Here is a 21,723-nt window from a genome sequence, read left to right on the forward strand (position 1 = left end):
CTAATGTAGGATTCTAGTTGCTCAACTGTCTTAGGTCTTTTTTGTCGTATCTTCCGTTTTATGATGCGCCAAACGTTTTCTATGGGTGAAAGATCTGGACTGCAGGCTGGCCAGTTCAGTACCCGGACCCTTCTTCTACGCAGCCATGATGCTGTAATTGATGCAGTATGTGGTTTGGCATTGTCATGTTGGAAAATGCAAGGTCTTCCCTGAAAGAGACGTCGTCTGGATGGGAGCATATGTTGCTCTAGAACCTGGATATACCTTTCAGCATTGATGGTGTCTTTCCAGATGTGTAAGCTGCCCATGCCACACGCACTAACGCAACCCCATACCATCAGAGATGCAGGCTTCTGAACTGAGCGCCGATAACAACTCGGGTCGTCCTTCTCCTCTTTAGTCCGAATGACACGGCGTCCCTGATTTCCATAAAGAACTTCAAATTTTGATTCGTCTGACCACAGAACAGTTTTCCACTTTGCCACAGTCCATTTTAAATGAGCCTTGGCCCAGAGAAGACGTCTGCGCTTCTGGATCGTGTTTAGATACGGCTTCTTCTTTGAACTATAGAGTTTTAGCTGGCAACGGCGGATGGCACGGTGAATTGTGTTCACAGATAATGTTCTCTGGAAATATTCCTGAGCCCATTTTGTGATTTCCAATACAGAAGCATGCCTGTATGTGATGCAGTGCCATCTAAGGGCCCAAAGATCACGGGCACCCAGTATGGTTTTCCGGCCTTGACCCTTACGCACAGAGATTCTTCCAGATTCTCTGAATCTTTTGATGATATTATGCACTGTAGATGATGATATGTTCAAACTCTTTGCAATTGTACACTGTTGAACTCCTTTCTGATATTGCTCCACTATTTGTCGGCGCAGAATTAGGGGGATTGGTGATCCTCTTCCCATCTTTACTTCTGAGAGCCGCTGCCACTCCAAGATGCTCTTTTTATACCCAGTCATGTTAATGACCTATTTCCAATTGACCTAATGAGTTGCAATTTGGTCCTCCAGCTGTTCCTTTTTTGTACCTTTAACTTTTCCAGCCTCTTATTGCCCCTGTCCCAACTTTTTTGAGATGTGTTGCTGTCATGAAATTTCAAATGAGCCAATATTTGGCATGAAATTTCAAAATGTCTCACTTTCGACATTTGATATGTTGTCTATGTTCTATTGTGAATACAATATCAGTTTTTGAGATTTGTAAATTATTGCATTCCGTTTTTATTTACAATTTGTACTTTGTCCCAACTTTTTTGGAATCGGGGTTGTACAATCTGACAGACTTCATGGATGATCTTACCGACAGAAATATTTCAAATGCTACCAGAAATGTTGGCTTATATAGCTCTTTGGATAGAGTTTTATGGTGATGAACTAGGGCTGGGCGATATGGAGGAAAAACATATCTCGATTTCTTCTATATCTCGATATACGATATATCTCTCGATATTTTCAAATCCCCCTAAATAAGTAAAACTTCTGCTAGTAGGGACAGAACTGTATCAGTTTTTAAACTGCTGTGGGACAAAACTGTCTGTGCTGCTGCTCCGCAGTAAGATGTTTGCCTACTGCAGCATGGGCGATCGAAGCACGGGCAGTCTGAGTGAAGTCGCTGGAGTAGCCAACCGAAGGCATGCAGTGGAAATATGTGAAAACGCAATCAAGTAAATGCTACTGCACAATATTAAATGCTACTTATCTTTCAACTAACAGTGTTTTGAGGTGTTACAGAGTGATAGGGTGACCAAACCTCTGTAATTCCAAAAAGTAATTTTTTTTCTCGATTAATTCGATATCTCAAAATCCATATCGAGATACTTGTCCATCTCGATACATCTTAAATATCAATATATCGCCCAGCCCTATGATTAGCAATATTTAAACACTGTATGGAAATAGAAATGATGGCAAAAAGTGATTTTATTTTGAATTAAAGTTCTTGTGGATAAGTTTGAAGTTAATTTACAAACTCTGATGTGATGGCAACAGTTTCCTTGCATCCTCAGTGAAATGACTCAGGAATGTAAGATTTTCTATTTGTCTGCTTGAAATATAGGGATAAAAGAAGACACATTCAGGACAACAATAAGAAATGAAAGTGCAATTGTCCTTGTCACATACAAGTACCATAATTCTCACTACAAATAAACCTCCTAGACTTGATCATTGTTGTTGTACATGATGTAAAATAAAAAAAAAAACGGAATTTACTGAAATTTTAGAGGTTGTCTTAGATTTTGTGCTCTACAAACTTCCACAGCTTGGCAAACAGCAAAAATGGATTCAGCACAAAAAATACTTTTAGAAAAGTTTGTTTGCCAACTTGTACTCAAAAATGCCTGGGGGTGTCACATTATTATTATGAAAATCGACCTAGTCTACAACATTCATTCCATTTCAACAGTTTGGACTACTTTGTTTAGTCCGTAACACACAAATCCATTTTAATTCCAGGTTGTAATGCAACAAAGCAGGAAAGTCACCAGGATGGGGAGCGAATACTTTCGCAAGGCACTGTAAACAGCATATGTTCCCCTAATAATAATAATAAACAGGTTAACAAGTTTGTATGATGGGTTTCTGCAGCGTATTCAACACTTATGGAAGGAGTCTCTGGTGTCAGGAGGTTTTGTTTGCGGTTTCTTAGTAACATGACAAGCTATGGGTTTTTTTTTTTTCTTCTTTCTTCTCTTATTTTTAACTTTGAGAGGGGAAAAAAGCTTGATGAAGGAACGACTGTTTTTATAGCTGAGTGAGAACCCGAACTAACCTGTTTCATCAACGTTCCACAACGTGACTAAACATTTGTATCATAAAAAGTACGACATGACGTTCTTTAATAAATATTTTTATTAAGAATTGGGAAAGGGCGGCACGGTGGTGTAGTGGTTAGCGCTGTCGCGCCACAGCAAGAAGGTCCGGGTTCGAGCCCCGTGGCTGACCTTTCTGTGCGGAGTTTGCATGTTCTCCCCGTGTCCGCGTGGGTTTCCTCCGGGTGCTCCGGTTTCCCCCACAGTCCAAAGACATGCAGGTTAGGTTAACTGGTGACTCTAAATTGAGCGTAGGTGTGAATGTGAGTGTGAATGGTTGTCTGTGTCTATGTGTCAGCCCTGTGATGACCTGGCGACTTGTCCAGGGTGTACCCCGCCTTTCACCCGTAGTCAGCTGGGATAGGATCCAGCTTGCCTGCGACCCTGTAGAACAGGATAAAGCGGCTACAGATAATGAGATGAGATGAGATTTCATAACATTAGACGACACCACCATCGTTTCACATCTCTAACGTTTTTGCATTTCTCTTCCATACAGCGTCGACGGCTAAACCGCATGTGGATTTCTTTTTGGAGCTTCCTGTGACTCCACAGATTGCTGCAAAGCCAAGGGATCTGGGTAACACAAATCTTTGACTTTTTAATCTCGATAATTCGCTAAAGATTTATTACGGTTAACATGTCAGCATGAGATTAAGTCAAAGAGATGAGTTTATCCATTATGGGAGGGTCTTGAGAATGAAATTAGGCTTCACCGAGAGGACCTGTGTGATGCATAGTTTAAAAAAAAAAAAGTGGTGTTGAGGTGTCGTCTTGTGAAAACGTGATGCCTGCCTATGAAAACTGAAATGTGCTGAAAATTAGCATGTTTTTCTTAATAATGTGCGAAACTTTATCGAGGTCCCACAAGGCTCGAGTAAAGGTCCGTTCATGTTCTTCCCACTCTCCCCCTCCAGGTTTGATGAGGACGTACACGCAGGACGGCGTGTGTCTCACTGAATCAGGTCTGTCCCAACTCCAGAGCCTGGCCAACTCCGCTTCTAGGCGCAGGAGGACGAAACCCAAGCTCACGCTGAAGATCATTAACCAGAACAGCGTTGCTGTGCTGCAGACGACGCCGGACCATCAGGGCGAGCTCTCCAGAGATGTGGACCTCGATGACGGCAGAGGTTACAATCCCACGGTTTTGCTTATACAGTGGTGCTTGAAAGTTTGTGAACCCTTTAGAATTTTCTATATTTCTGCATAAATATGACCTAAAACAACATCAGATTTTCACACAAGTCCTAAAAGTAGATAAAGAGAACCCAGTTAAACAAATGAGACAAAAATATTATACTTGGTCATTTATTTATTGAGGAAAATGATCCAATATTACATATCTGTGAGTGAGTGGCAAAAGTATGTGAACCTCTAGGATTAGCAGTTAATGTGAAGGTGAAATTAGAGTCAGGTGTTTTCAATCAATGGGATGACAATCAGGTGTGAGTGGGCACCCTGTTTTATTTAAAGAACAGGGATCTATCAAAGTCTGAGCTTCACAACACATGTTTGTGGAAGTGTATCATGGCACGAACAAAGGAGATTTCTGAGGACCTCAGAAAAAGCGTTGTTGATGCTCATCAGGCTGGAAAAGGTTACAAAACCATCTCTAAAGAGTTTGGACTCCACCAATCCACAGTCAGACAGACTGTGTACAAATGGAGGAAATTCAAGACCATTGTTACCCTCCCCAGGAGTGGTCGACCAACAAAGATCACTCCAAGAGCAAGGCGTGGAATAGTTGGCGCGGTCACAAAGGACCCCAGGGTAACTTCTAAGCAACTGAAGGCCTCTCTCACATTGGCTAATGTTAATGTTCATGAGTCCACCATCAGGAGAACACTGAACAACAATGGTGTGCATGGCAGGGTTGCAAGGAGAAAGCCGCTGCTCTCCAAAAAGAACATTGCTGCTCATCTGCCATTCGTTAAAGATCATGTGGGCAAGCCAGAAGGCTATTGGAAAAATGTTTTGTGGATGGATGAGACCAACATATAACTTTTTGGTTTAAATGAGAAGTGTTATGTTTGGAGAAAGGAAAACACTGCAGTCCAGCATAAGAACCTTATCCCATCTGTGAAACATGGTGGTGGTAGTATCATGGTTTGGGCCTGTTTTGCTGCATCTGGGCCAGGACGGTTTGCCATCACTGATGGAACAATGAATTCTGAATTATACCAGCCAATTCTAAAGGAAAATGTCAAGACATCTGTCCATGAACTGAATCTCAAGAGAAGGTGGGTCATGCAGCAAGGCAACGACCCTAAGCGCACAAGTCGTTCTACCAAAGAATGGTTAAAGAAGAATAAAGTTAATGTTTTGGAATGGCCAAGTCAAAGTCCTGACCTTAATCCAATGGAAATGTTGTGGAAGGACCTGAAGCGAGCAGTTCATGTGAGGAAACCCACCAACATCCCAGAGTTGAAGCTGTTCTGTACGGAGGAACGGGCTAAAATTCCTCCAAGCCGGTGTGCAGGACTGATCAACAGTTACCGCAAACGTTTAGTTGCAGTTATTGCTGCACAAGGGGGTCACACCAGATACTGAAAGCAAAGGGTCACATACTTTTGCCACTCACAGATATGTAATATTGGATCATTTTCCTCAATAAATAAATGACCAAGAAAAATATTTTTGTCTCATTTGTTTAACTGGGTTCTCTTTATCTACTTTTAGGACTTGTGTGAAAATCTGATGATGTTTTTGGTCATATTTATGCAGAAATATAGAAAATTCTAAAGGGTTCACAAACTTTCAAGCACCACTGTAGATGATAATTTGAGTGCAGCACTCTTGAATTCTGGATTCGCTCATTTTCACTGTTTTGTTCAGGTTTAAAACTCGCGTGTCAACAAATAGGGAAAGGTGTGTAAATGTTTGTGTGTGTTGCTGCAGAAACGGAGCTCGTAGATGGGGAAGGGAAGTCCGATTCGAGCCCAGAGAGAGAAACAGCAGGAGAGGACGAGTCGAAAGGAGTCGAGAGCTGTAAAAAGAGGAAGAGGAAGCCGTATCGACCTGGTGAGAGCATGTGAACTGAAAACAGAACAGTAAACGCGGTATCCCTGATTTAATGACTGTATTCCGTGTATCCTTCATTTTTTAAATGGACATCCAGCAGAAGACAGGATGCAAGATGTTATATTGGCATCATGATAGTGGTTCATTTTTCAAAATTAGAAGTGTCGAAGTACGCGTTACAGATGCAGCTCGAACGGCACTGAATATCAGAAATGTGCTTTTCTGCAGTATTTAGATTTGCGTGTGAATATCTCAAACCAGACGGAAGTAAAAATGCCTTTTCAACAACCGTGTGCTGTTTTTCTTTGTAGTTAATCACTCGTCAGTTTCTTGCAAATGCATCATGGCGTGTCTCGGAAGTTAGCCGATGCTTCATATAAGACCAGAAAAAATGAAGTGCGACCACCGCTGAGCTTCTGCATTATTTCTGCAGGTATCGGAGGCTTCATGGTGAGACAGAGGAACCGAACAGGCCAAAGCAAAACCAAACCGGTTCTGAGCAGGAAGGACTCGAGTGGCTCCATCTCTGAAACGCAGCAGGGCAAAGATGATGGTCAGAGCGTGACTTGTTTCACCCAATTCATTTCAACCCAATCTGTAATGCTTTATTCGAAGTGTATTTCTTCTTCTGAGACCATATGATGGACGGAATGGAAGTACACAACGTACGTTTATTTAAAAAAAAAAAAGCTTCGACAAGTGGAAGCCGGGTCTCTTTTAGTGAGTTCAAATGAATCAGTTAATAAGAGATTTGATTCACTACACAGAATATTAAAATCTATTGCTTTCATGCACATTTTAATCTTTTAGTTCTTCAATAAAAAGTGCACGATCAGTCCGTCGCTTTTGCCTATGTGATTGTACGTTTTCGTGGGCTGGTGTGTGTGAGTCTGAGAGATAAGAGCATACCTGTCAACTTTGAGGTTTGAAAAAAAAAAGGGATATTTCCCAGATTTTTAACTCAAAATAAGGGAAAATTTCAGAAAGTCATACCCTTCACCAAAAGTGGGTGTGTAGTTGAATGGGGGGCAATTTTCTATCTAGTATTTGTGATTTCCTGTACTCTGGTGCATGTTGGTCATAGCCAAGACCCAAACTCAATATGCTTATGGTTTATAGAGTGCATTTGTGAATAAACTATACATTTATTTTTATTTGCTTTCGGTGGTACCAGTTATTTCCCAAATTAAGGGCTAAAATACGTATCTTGTGTTAAAATAAGAAAGGTCATTATATAACCAGTCAATAAATTAAATTCCATTGCAATTTATTATGGTTTGACCATAGTCATGGCCTCGGAACACTAGATAGATAGAGTAATAAAGAGTAATATAAAATATTAAACCAAGAGTGATTTAAGACAATGAGTGGGTAAAACAGTTAATACACCAATTAGTTTACACTAGGCTATTTATGAGGTCTTAACCAGGACATACTTAATGTAGACGTGTAGCTTAGCTTTGATTATTTGGGAGGCTTTCGTTTTCCCCATGGAACATTTCTTTGCGATGGAAGAGTCTGGGAACATTCCAGCCACGCACTTGTTGAAATCATCAAAGAAAGAGAGGCTAATGTTTTTCTTAGCTATTAGCATCGCCATCTTCACCTCAGACCTAATCAGTGTTGCCAGATACTGCTGACGTTTTCCAGCCCAAAATATGTTCAAAACCCGCCAAAATGCACTTGAAACCGCCCAATCTGGCAACACTGGACCTAATCACTTGTTCAGCCTCGCCTCCGGACGGAGTTATGTAATTACTGATGCCTGAGAGGGCGGGGACGTGAATTCATGGCCCGACTTCCTGCTGTAAACTCCTGTCAGAGGCGCGTCATGAATTCTGGACCTACCGACTTTTTTATATTGTGAAAATACGGGACTTTATATAATGTCAAAATACGGGGTATTTTCGGGAAAATAAAAAAACGGGAAGACAGCGGGAAATAAGTCAAAATAAGGGATTTCCCGGGAAAAACGGGAGGGTTGACAGGTATGATAAGAGCAGGACAGCGAAAGCAGCACATTTCACAAGTCGTTGTGTAGTTAAGAGCTCGGTATGAATTTTACACACGACAACACGGTGGCGGAAAAAAGACTGCTCAAATTTTGAAAAGATTCGTTGTGTTTGCGAATTGATAAATCTGACTCATTTCATGAATCAAAAACAAGATTTCTCGGTCCTTGTTCACTTATTGTTGAGTTATTTATTGATGATAATGTACATTAGTGTTTTAAGCATGATGGACAGGAATGGATTTATCGAAAAAATGACAGTTCACATGGAATGCAATAGAAATGTTTTATAAAAATTTCATAAGAATGTTTTTCCATTTGTAAAACCATATCGCCTTTCACACTGAGTGCTTATCCAACAGGACAGTATGGTGGAAAAAAAAAGTACTAAAAGAAAAAAAAAAAAAGGAAACTTTTGATTCATTTGAATCACTTGAACGATTTGTTTCCAGAACTAAAATACATCCTGATTGTTAATGTGTTTCTCGTTCCTAGGTCACTTGTTTTTGACGAATTTATTAACTAACAATTATAAGGTTACAGAATTTATCTTAAAAAAGGAAAATGATTCATTGGTGCTGATTCACTTGATTCAGAATAGCTTCACAAAATGATTGTCATTTTTACAAAGTTAAAGATTTGTTTTGCGTCCGCTGTGACTAGGCTATGATGTAGCTAGCCTGGATAAAAATGTGAGATGGTGTATGTACAGTGGGGCAAAAAAGTATTTAGTCAGCCACCAGTTGTGCAAGTTCTCCCACTTAAAAAGATGAGAGAGGCCTGTAATTTTCATCATAGGTACACTTCAGCTGTGAGAGACAGAATGGGGGGAAAGAATCCAGGAAATCACATTGTAGGATTTTTAATGAATTAATTGGTAAATTCCTCGGTAAAATAAGTATTTGGTCACCTACAAACAAGCAAGATTTCTGGCTCTCACAGACCTGTAACTTCTTCTTTAAGAGGCTCCTCTGTCCTCCACTCGTTACCTGTATTAATGGCACCTGTTTGAACTCGTTATCAGTATAAAAGACACCTGTCCACAACCTCAAACAGTCACACTCCAAACTCCACTATGGCCAAGACCAAAGAACTGTCAAAGGACACCAGAAACAAAATTGTAGACCTGCACCAGGCTGGGAAGACTGAATCTGCAATAGGTAAGCAGCTTGGTGTGAAGAAATCAACTGTGGGAGCAATTATTAGAAAATGGAAGACATACAAGACCACTGATAATCTCCCTCGATCTGGAGCTCCACGCAAGATCTCACCCCGTGGGGTCAAAATGATCACAAGAACGGTGAGCAAAAATCCCAGAACCACACGGGGGGACCTAGTGAATGACCTGCAGAGAGCTGGGACCAAAGTAACAAAGGCTACCATCAGTAACACACTACGCCGCCAGGGACTCAAATCCTGCAGTGCCAGACGTGTCCCCCTGCTTAAGCCAGTACATGTCCAGGCCTGTCTGAAGTTTGCTAGAGAGCATTTGGATGATCCAGAAGAGGACTGGGAGAATGTCATATGGTCAGATGAAACCAAAATAGAACTTTTTGGTAAAAACTCAACTTGTCGTGTTTGGAGGAGAAAGAATGCTGAGTTGCATCCAAAGAACACCATACCTACTGTGAAGCATGGGGGTGGAAACATCATGCTTTGGGGCCGTTTTTCTGCAAAAGGACCAGGACGACTGATCCGTGTAAAGGAAAGAATGAATGAGGCCATGTACCGTGAGATTTTGAGTGAAAGCCTCCTTCCATCAGCAAGGGCATTGAAGATGAAACGTGGCTGGGTCTTTCAGCATGACAATGATCCCAAACACACCGCCCGGGCAACGAAGGAGTGGCTTCGTAAGAAGCATTTCAAGGTCCTGGAGTGGCCTAGCCAGTCTCCAGATCTCAACCCCATAGAAAATCTTTGGAGGGAGTTGAAAGTCCGTGTTGCCCAGCGACAGCCCCAAAACATCACTGCTCTAGAGGAGATCTGCATGGAGGAATGGGCCAAAATACCAGCAACAGTGTGTGGAAACCTTGTGAAGACTTACAGAAAACGTTTGACCTCTGTCATTGCCAACAAAGGGTATATAACAAAGTATTGAGATGAACTTTTGTTATTGACCAAATACTTATTTTCCACCATAATTTGCAAATAAATTCTTTAAAAATCAGACAATGTGATTTTCTGGATTTTTCTTCTCATTCTGTCTCTCATAGTTGAGGTAGACCTATGATGAAAATTACAGGCCTCTCTCATCTTTTTAAGTGGGAGAACTTGCACAATTGCTGACTGACTAAATACTTTTTTGCCCCACTGTATATGTATGTTCACGATGTTTGTTACGGTTCCGCAGGCTGGGCCGATCTGATGCCCGATGTGCCAGTGGACGAGAAACCTTCCATGCCTGATTTCCCTGAAAATCCTGAGGTCAAAGTGCGGAAACGCTACAGAAAGAAGAAGACCAAGCTGGAAGAAGCGTTTCCTACATATCTACAGGTACGGCCAATGGAATTATGGGAATTTAAATTTCTACTGAGTAGAATTTGGACTCCACCTCCTGTCCACGCCCATGTACACAAGGCTCCGCCTCACAATCGTCGTAGCTCATTCATGCTAGTTCAGTTGCTTGCTAGGTCTAGTTGTGTAAAAAAAAAAAAAGTTCACTACAAACACGTGAGCAGTAAAGATGGGGAAAACGGGGGCGTGTCTGTCACATGACCGACAGGAGCCCAGTATAGACCTGCCTTTTTTTTTTTTTTCCCCTCAGCCAGACAATGTATTTGCACAAAAGTCGTGACGATATTTTCAAATCCACAAGCATTCTCTTCCTCACACGTGAATACACACGCACACACTCTGAGGATTTCCAGAGGTATTGCTAGGCAACTGCTTAGCTAACCCGAGAGAAAGCACAGCTGGGGTTCGTACACATCTAATAGAAGCTGACGTGAGGAGTCCACAGGGAACGAGCGATGACGTCCTTCCTCCTCCTCCTCTATCACTGCTGTTGCAAACAGACATCTGAAAGCCAAGCTAAGCCTTGACGAGAATTAGCCGCAGTCTAAAAAAAAAAAAAGGGAAAAGGGGGAGCACAGTCGCAGAGGAGGCAATGGAAAATCTTAGCTGCATTAAGCTAATGCTAGCTGCCAGTGCTAACTCTCTTTTTGTGTTTTTAAATAAATTATGGAAAATCCAAGATGCTGCAACTGAACGAGTTTCCACAATCTGTCCATCAGTAGTGTTTTCATTACCCACCTTTAGCTTTTTTTTTTTAGCATTTTTATTGTTATGAAAGCAGAAAAAGCATTAATTTGGTAAAATGATGCATACAGGGGGGGAAAAAACCCCTCATCCTCTAACTCTAGACAATCCTTCATCACATACTCTGAGTCTGAATTTTATCGTAGCCGGTCTAAAATTAAAAAGAAAAGCTTTAAACATGTTTTGAATGAAAGCTAAGTATTTTTTTGAGATTCTACAAGCTGTTTTTATTCCATCATCAAAACCTTTTGGGAAAAGTGAGTTTATTTATTTATTTTAATGAATCCACCAAAACTCTGTTGCTGTTGGAAATCATGTGCTGAAACCCTCAGTGTTCGTCGAAATGACGCTAATCATTTAGCTAGCTAGCACAAAGCCGTTATGGACAATGAAAAAGCACAGCGATATCGAAAACTAGGCAAGTTTATCAGGAATATCAACATTTCTCTCAAATGTGTCGGTAGATTTCTAAAAAAAAAAAAAAAAGGGTGGTTATAACCAGGGCTTTGAACCGGTTCAAGGAACAAAAACGAAAACCGGGAACTTTTTCTATTTCACATGGAACAGAAACGAAACCAGAAACTTTATTATTTTTTATGTTCTGGAACAGAAACGCTTATTAAAAATAATGGTAACCGGTTAATACCGGTTTTTATTTCGTTCCTCAAAGTTTCCGTAGCCTACAAATAAAAAAGCCATGAGTGTCTGAGCAAAGAAGAGCCTGAACGTTGCAGCCTCCCTATTGGCTGTTTGTAAAAATGTATCAGTTGTTGCCCTTCCCACGGGAATCATCGCGGGCTCGAGAGACGAGACCTGACGAGTTAGTTCGTTGGTAGCAGAACAAAATGTCTGGACACAAATCGGGTTTTCAGAAAAGGAAAGAAAATAAACGGAGGGTCGAAAATACAAAAAAGGAGGCAGAAAATGCAAAACGAGTTTTAAGGTAGGACAAATGGTTAGTTTTCTGAGGCAGCCCGCCGTGGCTGCCTGCAGGCTTATTTATTATAGCCCATTTAGTTAAAATAGTTGATCTAAAATGTTTATAGTTATAGTTATGTGATGGTTGTCCTGATTTAGACTGGTGTTTTTTTTTTGGGGGGGGGGGGGTGCGCGATGTTGCACCCGGGTCCAGATTAGGGCAGAACCGGCCCTGGCTACATTTCAGGTGTAGTTTGTTTTATGTATGTATGTACTTGCATAGATGTGTACTTGGTCTTCCAATATGGCGCCTAACAAAATCTCGCGGCGCGGTGACGTCATGCGGTAGCCCTCTATAGGACCTGACTAGCCTTTGGTAACACACTAAACGAATTATCTTTCATTTTTGGCACTTTTTCTGTTTGTGTAGATGGGAAGACGTACTGAGAATCCAAATCGCCAACATTTGAAATAATAATTGTTTTGAATTATTTCTTGTCTTATTTAATGAAGGCTGTAATAGAATTAGCCTACATTTGGCTTAAGCTGGATGAGACAGAGACATAATTTTATAGCCATTTGTTAAACAGCTGACAGGGAACGTAATTAACCGTTCCGGGAATGAAATTTTTTTTTTCTAACCGGTTCGGGAACGTCTATTTAATGGTGGAACCCAAAACCGGAAACGTTAAAATTCCGTTTCTGTTCGGAACGAACCAATAGGAAAAAAATTCTGGTTCAAAGCCCTGGTCATAACGTTCTAATACTTGGTTGCTACATTCGCATTTGTAGCTCCATTGTAAAACAAAAGAAGCAAATTTTCGTGGACTATTGATTTTACTGTGTAAAATAACTGCTTAACTGTATGCTTTTTTGGCTGTGTTGAATCCAAGAAAATATTGGAAATGCGAGGAAACTGTGGGAAACAGACACCAGAAATCTCACGGTTACTGGAAAGAAGGAAACCTGTTTAACTAGCGAGTACATAGCCACTGTGGAAATGTAAAGGCACAGTGACAAAAAAAACTAGACAAATTAATCAGGAATATCAACATTTCTCTCAGATGTGTCGTTAAATTTATATAAAAAGCCCCAGTTTCAGTAAAATTATAATTACACTTGGCATCAACTGCTATGTGTTTCATTGTGTCTCATGAATGTGGAGCGATCACAAATTCCCAAGGGGAAAAAAAATGAATGTAAATACATTATGAATAAATGAAAATGGCTCGTTGATGAGACGATGAAACTCCCTTTACTACAACTAGAATTGAGGCCAAGTGTTTAGCTAGCTAGTACATAGCCGTTATAGACGTCAATAAGGTGCTATGACACAAAAAAACGAGACAAATCAATTGGGAATATCAACATTTCTCTCAGATGTGTCGTTAAATTTATATAAAAAGCCCCAGTTTCAGTAAAAATTCCTCTATAATTACACTTAGCATCAACTGCTATGTGTTTCATTGTGTCTCATGAATGTGGAGCGATCACAAACTCCCAAAGGGAAAAAAAAAATGAGACAAATCAATTGGGAATATCAACATTTCTCTCATGTGTGTCGTTAAATTTATATAAAAAGACTCAGTTTCAGTCAAATTACTCGACAGTTACGCTTAGCATCAACTGCTATGTGTCATGAATGTGGAACTGTCGCAAAAAATTCCCAAGCAAAAATTTTTTTTAATGTAAATACACTGTCAATAAATGAAAAATGGCTCCTTTATGAGACCATGAAACTCCCTTTACTGTTACTAGAATTGAGGCTAAGTGTTTAGCTAGCTAGTACATAGCTGTTATAGACGTCAATAAGGTGCTATGACACAAACGAGACAAATCAATTGGGAATATCAACATTTCTCTCAGATGTGTCGTTAAATTTATATAAAAAGCCCCAGTTTCAGTAAATTACTCTATAATTACACTTAGCATCAACTGCTATGTGTTTCATTGTGTCTCATGAATGTGGAGCGATCACAAATTCCGAAGGGGAAAAAAAATTGAATGTAAATACATTATGAATAAATGAAAATGGCTCATTGATGAGACGATGAAACTCCCTTTACTACAACTAGAAATGAGGCCAAGTGTTTAGCTAGCTAGTACATAGCCGTTATAGACGTCAATAAGGTGCTATGACACAAAAAAACGAGACAAATCAATTGGGAATATCAACATTTCTCTCAGATGTGTCGTTAAATTTATATAAAAAGACTGTTTCAGTCAAATTACTCGACAGTTACGCTTAGCATCAACTGCTATGTGTCATGAATGTGGAACTGTCGCAAAAAATTCCCAAGCAAAAATTTTTTTAATGTAAATACACTGTCAATAAATGAAAAATGGCTCCTTTATGAGACCATGAAACTCCGTTTACTGTTACTAGAATTGAGGCTAAGTGTTTAGCTAGCTAGTACATAGCTGTTGAAAGGCACTACGAGACAAAAAAAACTAGACAGATCAATTGGGAATATCAACATTTCTCTCAGATGTGGTGTTAAATTTATATTTAAAAAAAAAAAAAGACTCCGTTTCAGTAAAATCACTCTATAATTACACTCCGCATCAACTGCCTGTTTCATGAATGTGGCGCGATCACAAAAAATCCCCAAGGGAAAAAAAATTTTCATGTAAATACAGTATCAATAAACGAAAACGGCTCGTTTCGGAGACCATGAAAATCCCTTTACTGTTGCTCAGTGGCGGCTCATGAATTTTTTTTCGGGGGGGGGGCAATTTTCCCCCGTTATGTCTACACGGACCATAAATGTCCACAGGACTGAAGTAAATTGATCTAGGTAGCAAGTCAATCGTCAACCAAACCCAGAAAAACACCACGGTGACTGGAGCCCTCAGTTTCGTCTTTGCCTCGTAGAGCTAACTCGAACACTCCACAGCATTTCACGCATTGGATGAGCCGGTTTAATATGCGCCTGTTCTTGCTCACCTCATCGTTGTGGCGGTGAACTGCTAGCCTGTAGCCCTCATCCAGCTGTGTAGCGATGTTCACTCTCCCAAAAGCCGAAATTTTCAGGCAGCTGCCCATGTGAATCTTTGATGACTCATGGTTTTTTTTTAAATTTTCTCCGACAAATGACGCATGTCCGAAACTCCAGTGACCGTCCAAGCAGTGTTGTCCGTGGAGCCCCTCCAGGGTGGGAAAGTAAGCAGGGGGAGCAGAAAACCGCTGAGGCGTCCTCACAGCCAGCTCGCCAGGATTTGCGCTGGGACCATGTTGAAGTAAAACCTCGAGTATATGATTCCCCCCCTTGTCGAAATTTGTTTTATGTTTAGATTTGGTCGAGGGGGGTCCAGCTTGTTTTGTTGCCAATTTAGCTCAATTTGATCGCTGACTAAATGGAACTTCTTTTAAGGACCGCACTGAATTGCTTTCCGCATCCATCTCACCTCAGAAACCGAGCGGATCGAACCATAGATCAGGGTTCCCGCGGGGTCTAAAAAAGTCTAAAATTCAGAAAGTTAAATTTTAGGCCTTAAAATGTCTAAAAAAAAAAACACACACATTTTCATCCCAGGTCTAAAATTTAATTTATCCAAGTCTAAGATTCTTACATCCGCTCAGTCCATTCCTAGAAGTGCCTGCAAAACATTAATAAAAAATGTGCCGGTTGTGTTGTTGTCTGCCTGCTAAAAAACTTCAATCACCGATGATCACGGCAAGTATGCAACGGTCCAGTTTGTGCACTACGCCTACCGTAGCTCTGCCTTCTAAGTTCCCGCCGAGTTTCTGCAGTCTGTGGCAGTCAGAGAAGGTGAGCGGTTGTGTTGGCAGTGCGATGAAGAGTGTGGATAGCGCGTCGAATAATAGTGAGTAAAGAGGTTCACATACTTTTGCCACTCACAGATATGTAATACTGGATCATTTTCCTCAATAAATAAATGACCAAGTATAATATTTTTGTCTCATTTGTTTAACTGGGTTCTCTTTATCTACTTTTCGGACTTGTGTGAAAGTCTGATGTTTTAGGTCATATTTATGCAGAAATATAGAAAATTCTAAAGAGTTCACAAACTTTCAAGCACCACCGTAAGTATGAAAAACGAGAATGTTCTGCGAGCAATAGGCTGAAGCACACTATCGCTAAAAGGAGCTGTGTTGGGCTGGATTGAACGGTGGGTTAAATAGCCGCTCATTAGCGCGGAGAGCTTTCACACGGTCAGCGGTCTCAAAAGTAGCCGGTCACCGGCGGCAAATCGCCGTCTGTGGCTTGTTATGCCGCCGGCTATTATCAGTCGAGTCACAAAATTTAATATTAAATATTTCTGACGGCAAAATAAGTTGTGAACGTAAATTACATCCACTATGTCGTGTATGTCCGTTGCCGTGTCAACTTTGTTTACATCCTCGACATGAGTGCAGCCATTACTGCCCTGTGTTGCCAGATTGGTTTTAAGTGCATTTTGGCGGGTTTTGAACATATTTTGGGCTGTAAAACGTCAGCAGTATCTGACGTAACCTCATTAATATTCATGACATGTAAACGTGTTACCTCTGATTGGCTAACAGCACTGTGCCGCTACCTCCAGTGGGTCAGAACAAGCGGATGTGGGTGTCTTACTATGGCGAAAGAGAAGGAACAAACCGCGAAGGGAAAAATACCGCGTGCTGACGTCATTAAGGTGCGACGCGAGGAAATAAAATAAATTCAACAAATGTTTGGGTTTTTACTGAACAAACAAACAAATAAAATGAACGAGTGACTTAAAAAAAAGAATGTGGGTGTCTTTGTAAAAACTGTTTTGATTGGCTATTATAACAGAGCATGCTGCATGCTTTTTGGTTTTGTAGCGCAGAGTACCTGGCTGACTGCAGGAAGCGGTTAGCTGCACAGCTAATGTAGCCATTGCAAGGCTAACGTGGCACCGATTTTAAAACACGGCAAAACGACTTAACAGTTCTACACTTACTTGTTCAGTGTTTGTGGCTGATGCGGCAGGGATGCTTGGTACGGACCCAGGCTTCAGTGACAGTTGATGTGCAAAACCTGCCCTGTACTGTCCCAAGTTGTGGAAGCATTCCTCAGGAAAATGCTTCCGACAAACATGCACCGTCTTAGGTAGACTCGACGGCATATTGTTGGAGTAAATAAAATGAAGCCACTGCGTCTTCAGGGGCTCTCCCGTCGGCAGACTCTTTTCTGTGTTGTCGCTTCCATGTTTTGTGGCAACTTTTGAGCTGGGCGGGCAATCCATACAGTGGGTGGGAATCCAGAGGGGGGGCGTGGGGATCATCTCCCTTGCTGACGTAGTAAAGGGAAGAGTTTATCAATGCGCCGTTTTGACGCACCATTCTCAAATGTTGGGCATAGTTTGGTTTACACATTATGAAATTTCTAGCCACTGGGGTGACTTAAGACGGTCAGAGGAACTCATTTTAACGTTAAAAGACCTCAGAAAGTGAAAATTTCATGCCATGGGACCTTTAATGTGATGGTTATAAATAGTGTGCGAAATACCCTGTACACTGCAAACTAGCGATAGATAGCTCAGGTAAGCTAATCAGTCAGCATACCGTAGCAAGCTACCAAAACCTGAGGCCACAATAACCAACCTACAAGACTGAATATGATAAATGATGGAAATAGTGGAAAAACTGGAAATAGTGAATGAAAATAAAAATGTACTGTTTTATTTATTGAGTCACCACACAGACCTGCTCTCGCTGAATCAAGTGAGCTGAATGAGCGCCAAACTGAGTTCGGCCAGGTTCTAACGTCATACCAAAACAAAATACATCACTGATTCCTTCACATTCAGAAAGGTTAAAAACATTCATCATACGTTCAAAAACGTTCATCATAGCATGGCACTGTATCTAATTCTCACTGCTTATAACTCTACACCTCCCCGGTGGAGATGAGCTGGGAAACTGAAGACTGAAGGAACAGTATTGAAAAGTATTTTTCCAGTCTCACCTGTGAAAGGTAATCCCATGTGATCTCATTTGGACGGTAAACCTGTTGGTACAGTTAAACGCACCAGAGACGGTTGAAGAATCTCCACTTTGCCACATCCAATATGGCGGCAAGGATGACATATGATACTACGCAGAATGCAGCGTCTGTTTATATGTGGCAGATCACAGAATCCAGGGACACATGTCGGCCCGGGGGCATTGTGAGTTATTGACAGATTCAGAAAGTCCAGTTTCTAAGCTTTCCAATGATGCCTTCCATGTGGAGATCTGACAATATCTGAAGAATGTGTGGCCTTTTGAAAGTGTATACTTCTTAAAACAGGAAAGGGAGAAAATCGCCCTCAAAGTTTTCCATCTCAGCTACTCTGGGTGCAGGGTGGGCACATAATGCTGCTCATTTGCATGACATTAAGGAAAGCCCTACCCCCTACGAGCTAGCACGATGCTACTTTCATGTAAACAAAGATCACCACGTCAATTTTCCTTCCATGCAAAGTATGCCCAACACAATTATGAAGTGCAAAAATAAGTCCTAAAGGATACTTTAACATTTTGTGGTTGAAAAATTACTCACACCGTTAGAAAGAAAGATAGCACGATGATGACACAACTAACACAACACTAGTTTCATGTAAAGCCTCGGTCACAACCGGCCGTACCGTACCGTGCTCCTACGGCCGGTCTACATGCAAGAAACGCACGAGAGCGCGCATGTGACGTGCTGATTTTCGAGCCGCAGAGGTTCTTTGTCATGTCAAACAAACTCTACGGGCGCTTACGTTTTTTTCAGGTTGCAAGACAAACTTACGGCCAACGCTTGTCTTTCTCCATGAACAAAAAAAACGCAGCGATTTGGGAAACGCCAAAAATCGCACGGCCAAAAAATCGTACGTCCGGTTGTGACCTAGGCTTAACCAAACCCCAACACTCTCCGTTACATGCAAAAATAACCACACAGCCTTAGATTAATAAACTCACCCCATCAGAAAGAGAAACGGCGCCTTGCACACACCAATGCCTCCGATGGAATGTAATCCTAGAACGGTCAGTGTATCATCCGATCATTCAAGTATTCCATTCAATCTGGAAAACGAGGTTGCGGTTTTTTTGCTAGAAATGGTTATCTCTGATGTAAATACCGTGCGTCTGTTTGCTTCGCGGTGTTTCAGCTCCTCTGCGCTCTGTTTAGCTTCCTCATTCCATAGTGAAATCACACGCCTGTATGCAGCTTAAGTAACCACGAGCTCAGCTCGTATCATACAGCTGATTCGCGGAAAAAAACAACAAAAGACTTAAATCATCATGTGAATGGCCCATATGGTAATTTACCCACACCCCCCCAGCAGGCTACAGTCCTGACAAAAACGAGACAATTTGCAACAAAAAATGTATGCTTTTCCAACAAAACAATCTATTATCTGAAATACTGATTGCATTCTTCAAGATCTCAACTTGCACATGATGGAAAAAAACAAAAATCACAAATTTCGAAAAAAAAAAATGCTGCTTTTGCGATTATCTCGGATTCGTTTCGGCCGACATGCGTCCCTGGATTCGGTGAGGGGTCACATATGTCTATGGGATCGAACGCAACTTTGGCGCAGTGACGTAAGCACGTTAGGGCAAGCACCCCCGGAACCCGTAGAGATTGCATTGAAGTGTCGGTCAGGAGAAAAAAAATATATTAACATGGGACTCTATCAGTGAACTCTTGGGCGATTTTCAGCGTGACTGAAATCGCCCCAAAAGGGGCGGTACTCTAGAAGCAAGACCACCCTGATTGGACAATGATACCCAGAGACAGATTAAAACGGCCTCGAGCAGCGCTGGTGAAAGTTTGTTTTAAAAAAAGGAAAAAAAAATTTTTTTTTTTTTTCCATTTTGGGAGTGCGTCGCCCAATCGCCCTTATGCACCAGCCGCCCTTGCTGTTACTAGAAATGAGACTGTTTAGCTAGCTAGTACAGCACCGTTATAGCACCTTTCTGACGTCTATGACACAAAAAAAACAAATTAATCGGGGCGTCGTGGCTCAGGTGGTTAAGGCGCCATACCATGAATGCGGGCGACCCAGGTTCGATTCCGACCCGAGGTCATTTCCCGATCCCTTCCCGTCTCTCTCTCTCCCGCTCATTTCCTGTCTCTACACTGTCCTATCCAATAAAGGTGCAAAAAGCCCAAAAAAATATCTTTAAAAAAAAACAAAAAAACAAATTAATCACGAATGTCGACATTTCTCTCAGATATGCCGTTAAATTTATTTTTTTTAAAGACTCTGTGACAGCAAAATTACTCCACAATTACGCTTAGCATCAACTGCTGTGTGTCTCGTGAACGTGGCGCGATTGCAAAAAATTCCCAAGGGAGAAAAAAGTTCACGTAAATACAGTATCAATAAATGAAAAATGGCTCCTTTATAAGACCATGAGAAGACTGTTGCTAGGCAACTCTGGAAAACAGGTGTTGAAACTCCCTTTACGGTTATAAAAATGAGGCTAAGTGTTTAGCTAGCTAGTACATAGCTGTTATAGAGGTCAGAAAGGCGCTATGATACAAAAAAACTCGAGAAATCAACTGGGAATGTCAACATTTCTCTCAGATGTGTTTTTAAATTATGGAAAAAATATGCTCCTTTTGAATAAAATTACTCTTGGCGTCAACTGCTATGGGTCTACAGTACAGCGTTATATGTGTGAATGATGTAGTAAGCATGTCTTTAGTCTCTGTATCCTGACTGTGTGGGTGTTTGTTCATTGGCTCTAGGAGGCATTCTTTGGTAAAGATCTTCTGGATAAAAGCAAGCAGAGCAGACAGGAGACCACGGGCCTGCTAGAGGAGGATAAGGACAGGAAGCAGAAGAACGCTGGGGTGCTGAAGCTGCCCTCAAACTCCTCATTCAGTACATCGACGCCACATCCCAGTAAAGCTACAGCACCACGTAAGAGAGACACATTCTTTTTTTCCGAGGTTCTACATGTACATTAATGTGTTCGGCTGGGATCAGATAAAATGGCTTCCTTCATTATTCCAGTCTGTATTTTTTTTTTCCATGTAATATAACCATGACATCATGCATCAACAACTTGTGTGGCCTGTCCTCTCCTCCCCCAAAAATGTATCACCTACATCCCGTATTTCTTTGAAATATCTCTGTTCACGTTTATAACCCCGATTCCAAAAAAAAGTTGGGACAAAGTACAAATTGTGAATAAAAACGGAATGCAATGATGTGGAAGTTTCAAAATTCCATATTTTATTCAGAATAGAACATAGATGACATATCAAATGTTTAAACTGAGAAAATGTATCATTTAAAGAGAGAAATTAAGTGATTTTAAATTTCATGACAACAACACATCTCAAAAAAGTTGGGACAAGGCCATGTTTCCCACTGTGAGACATCCCCTTTTCTCTTTACAACAGTCTGTAAACGTCTGGGGACTGAGGAGACAAGTTGCTCAAGTTTAGGGATAGGAATGTTAACCCATTCTTGTCTAATGTAGGATTCTAGTTGCTCAACTGTCTTGGGTCTTTTTTGTCATATCTGGCTGGCCAGTTCAGTACCCGGACCCTTCTTCTACACAGCCATGATGCTGTAATTGATGCAGTATGTGGTTTGGCATTGTCATGTTGGAAAATGCAAGGTCTTCCCTGAAAGAGACGTCGTCTGGATGGGAGCATATGTTGCTCTAGAACCTGGATATACCTTTCAGCATTGATGGTGTCTTTCCAGATGTGTAAGCTGCCCATGCCACACGCAC

The 21,723-nt window shown here is 41.2% G+C and overlaps 1 protein-coding gene across 10 annotated transcripts in view; it reads left to right on the forward strand.

The window, feature by feature from the left end:
* kmt2cb (lysine (K)-specific methyltransferase 2Cb) overlaps nt 1-21,723 on the forward strand; it is a 237,304-nt gene that overhangs the window by 143,159 nt on the left and 72,422 nt on the right. For all 10 annotated transcript variants that reach the window (XM_060928213.1, XM_060928248.1, XM_060928223.1 and 7 more), the window contains 6 exons: nt 3,318-3,398; nt 3,736-3,948; nt 5,717-5,839; nt 6,273-6,392; nt 10,201-10,343; nt 20,726-20,900. In XM_060928213.1, the coding sequence (XP_060784196.1) occupies nt 3,318-3,398; nt 3,736-3,948; nt 5,717-5,839; nt 6,273-6,392; nt 10,201-10,343; nt 20,726-20,900 (855 nt within the window). The remainder of the gene's footprint in view (nt 1-3,317; nt 3,399-3,735; nt 3,949-5,716; nt 5,840-6,272; nt 6,393-10,200; nt 10,344-20,725; nt 20,901-21,723) is intronic.

Source organism: Neoarius graeffei, chromosome 1 (genome assembly GCF_027579695.1).
Source record: "Neoarius graeffei isolate fNeoGra1 chromosome 1, fNeoGra1.pri, whole genome shotgun sequence".
NCBI lineage: Eukaryota > Metazoa > Chordata > Actinopteri > Siluriformes > Ariidae > Neoarius > Neoarius graeffei.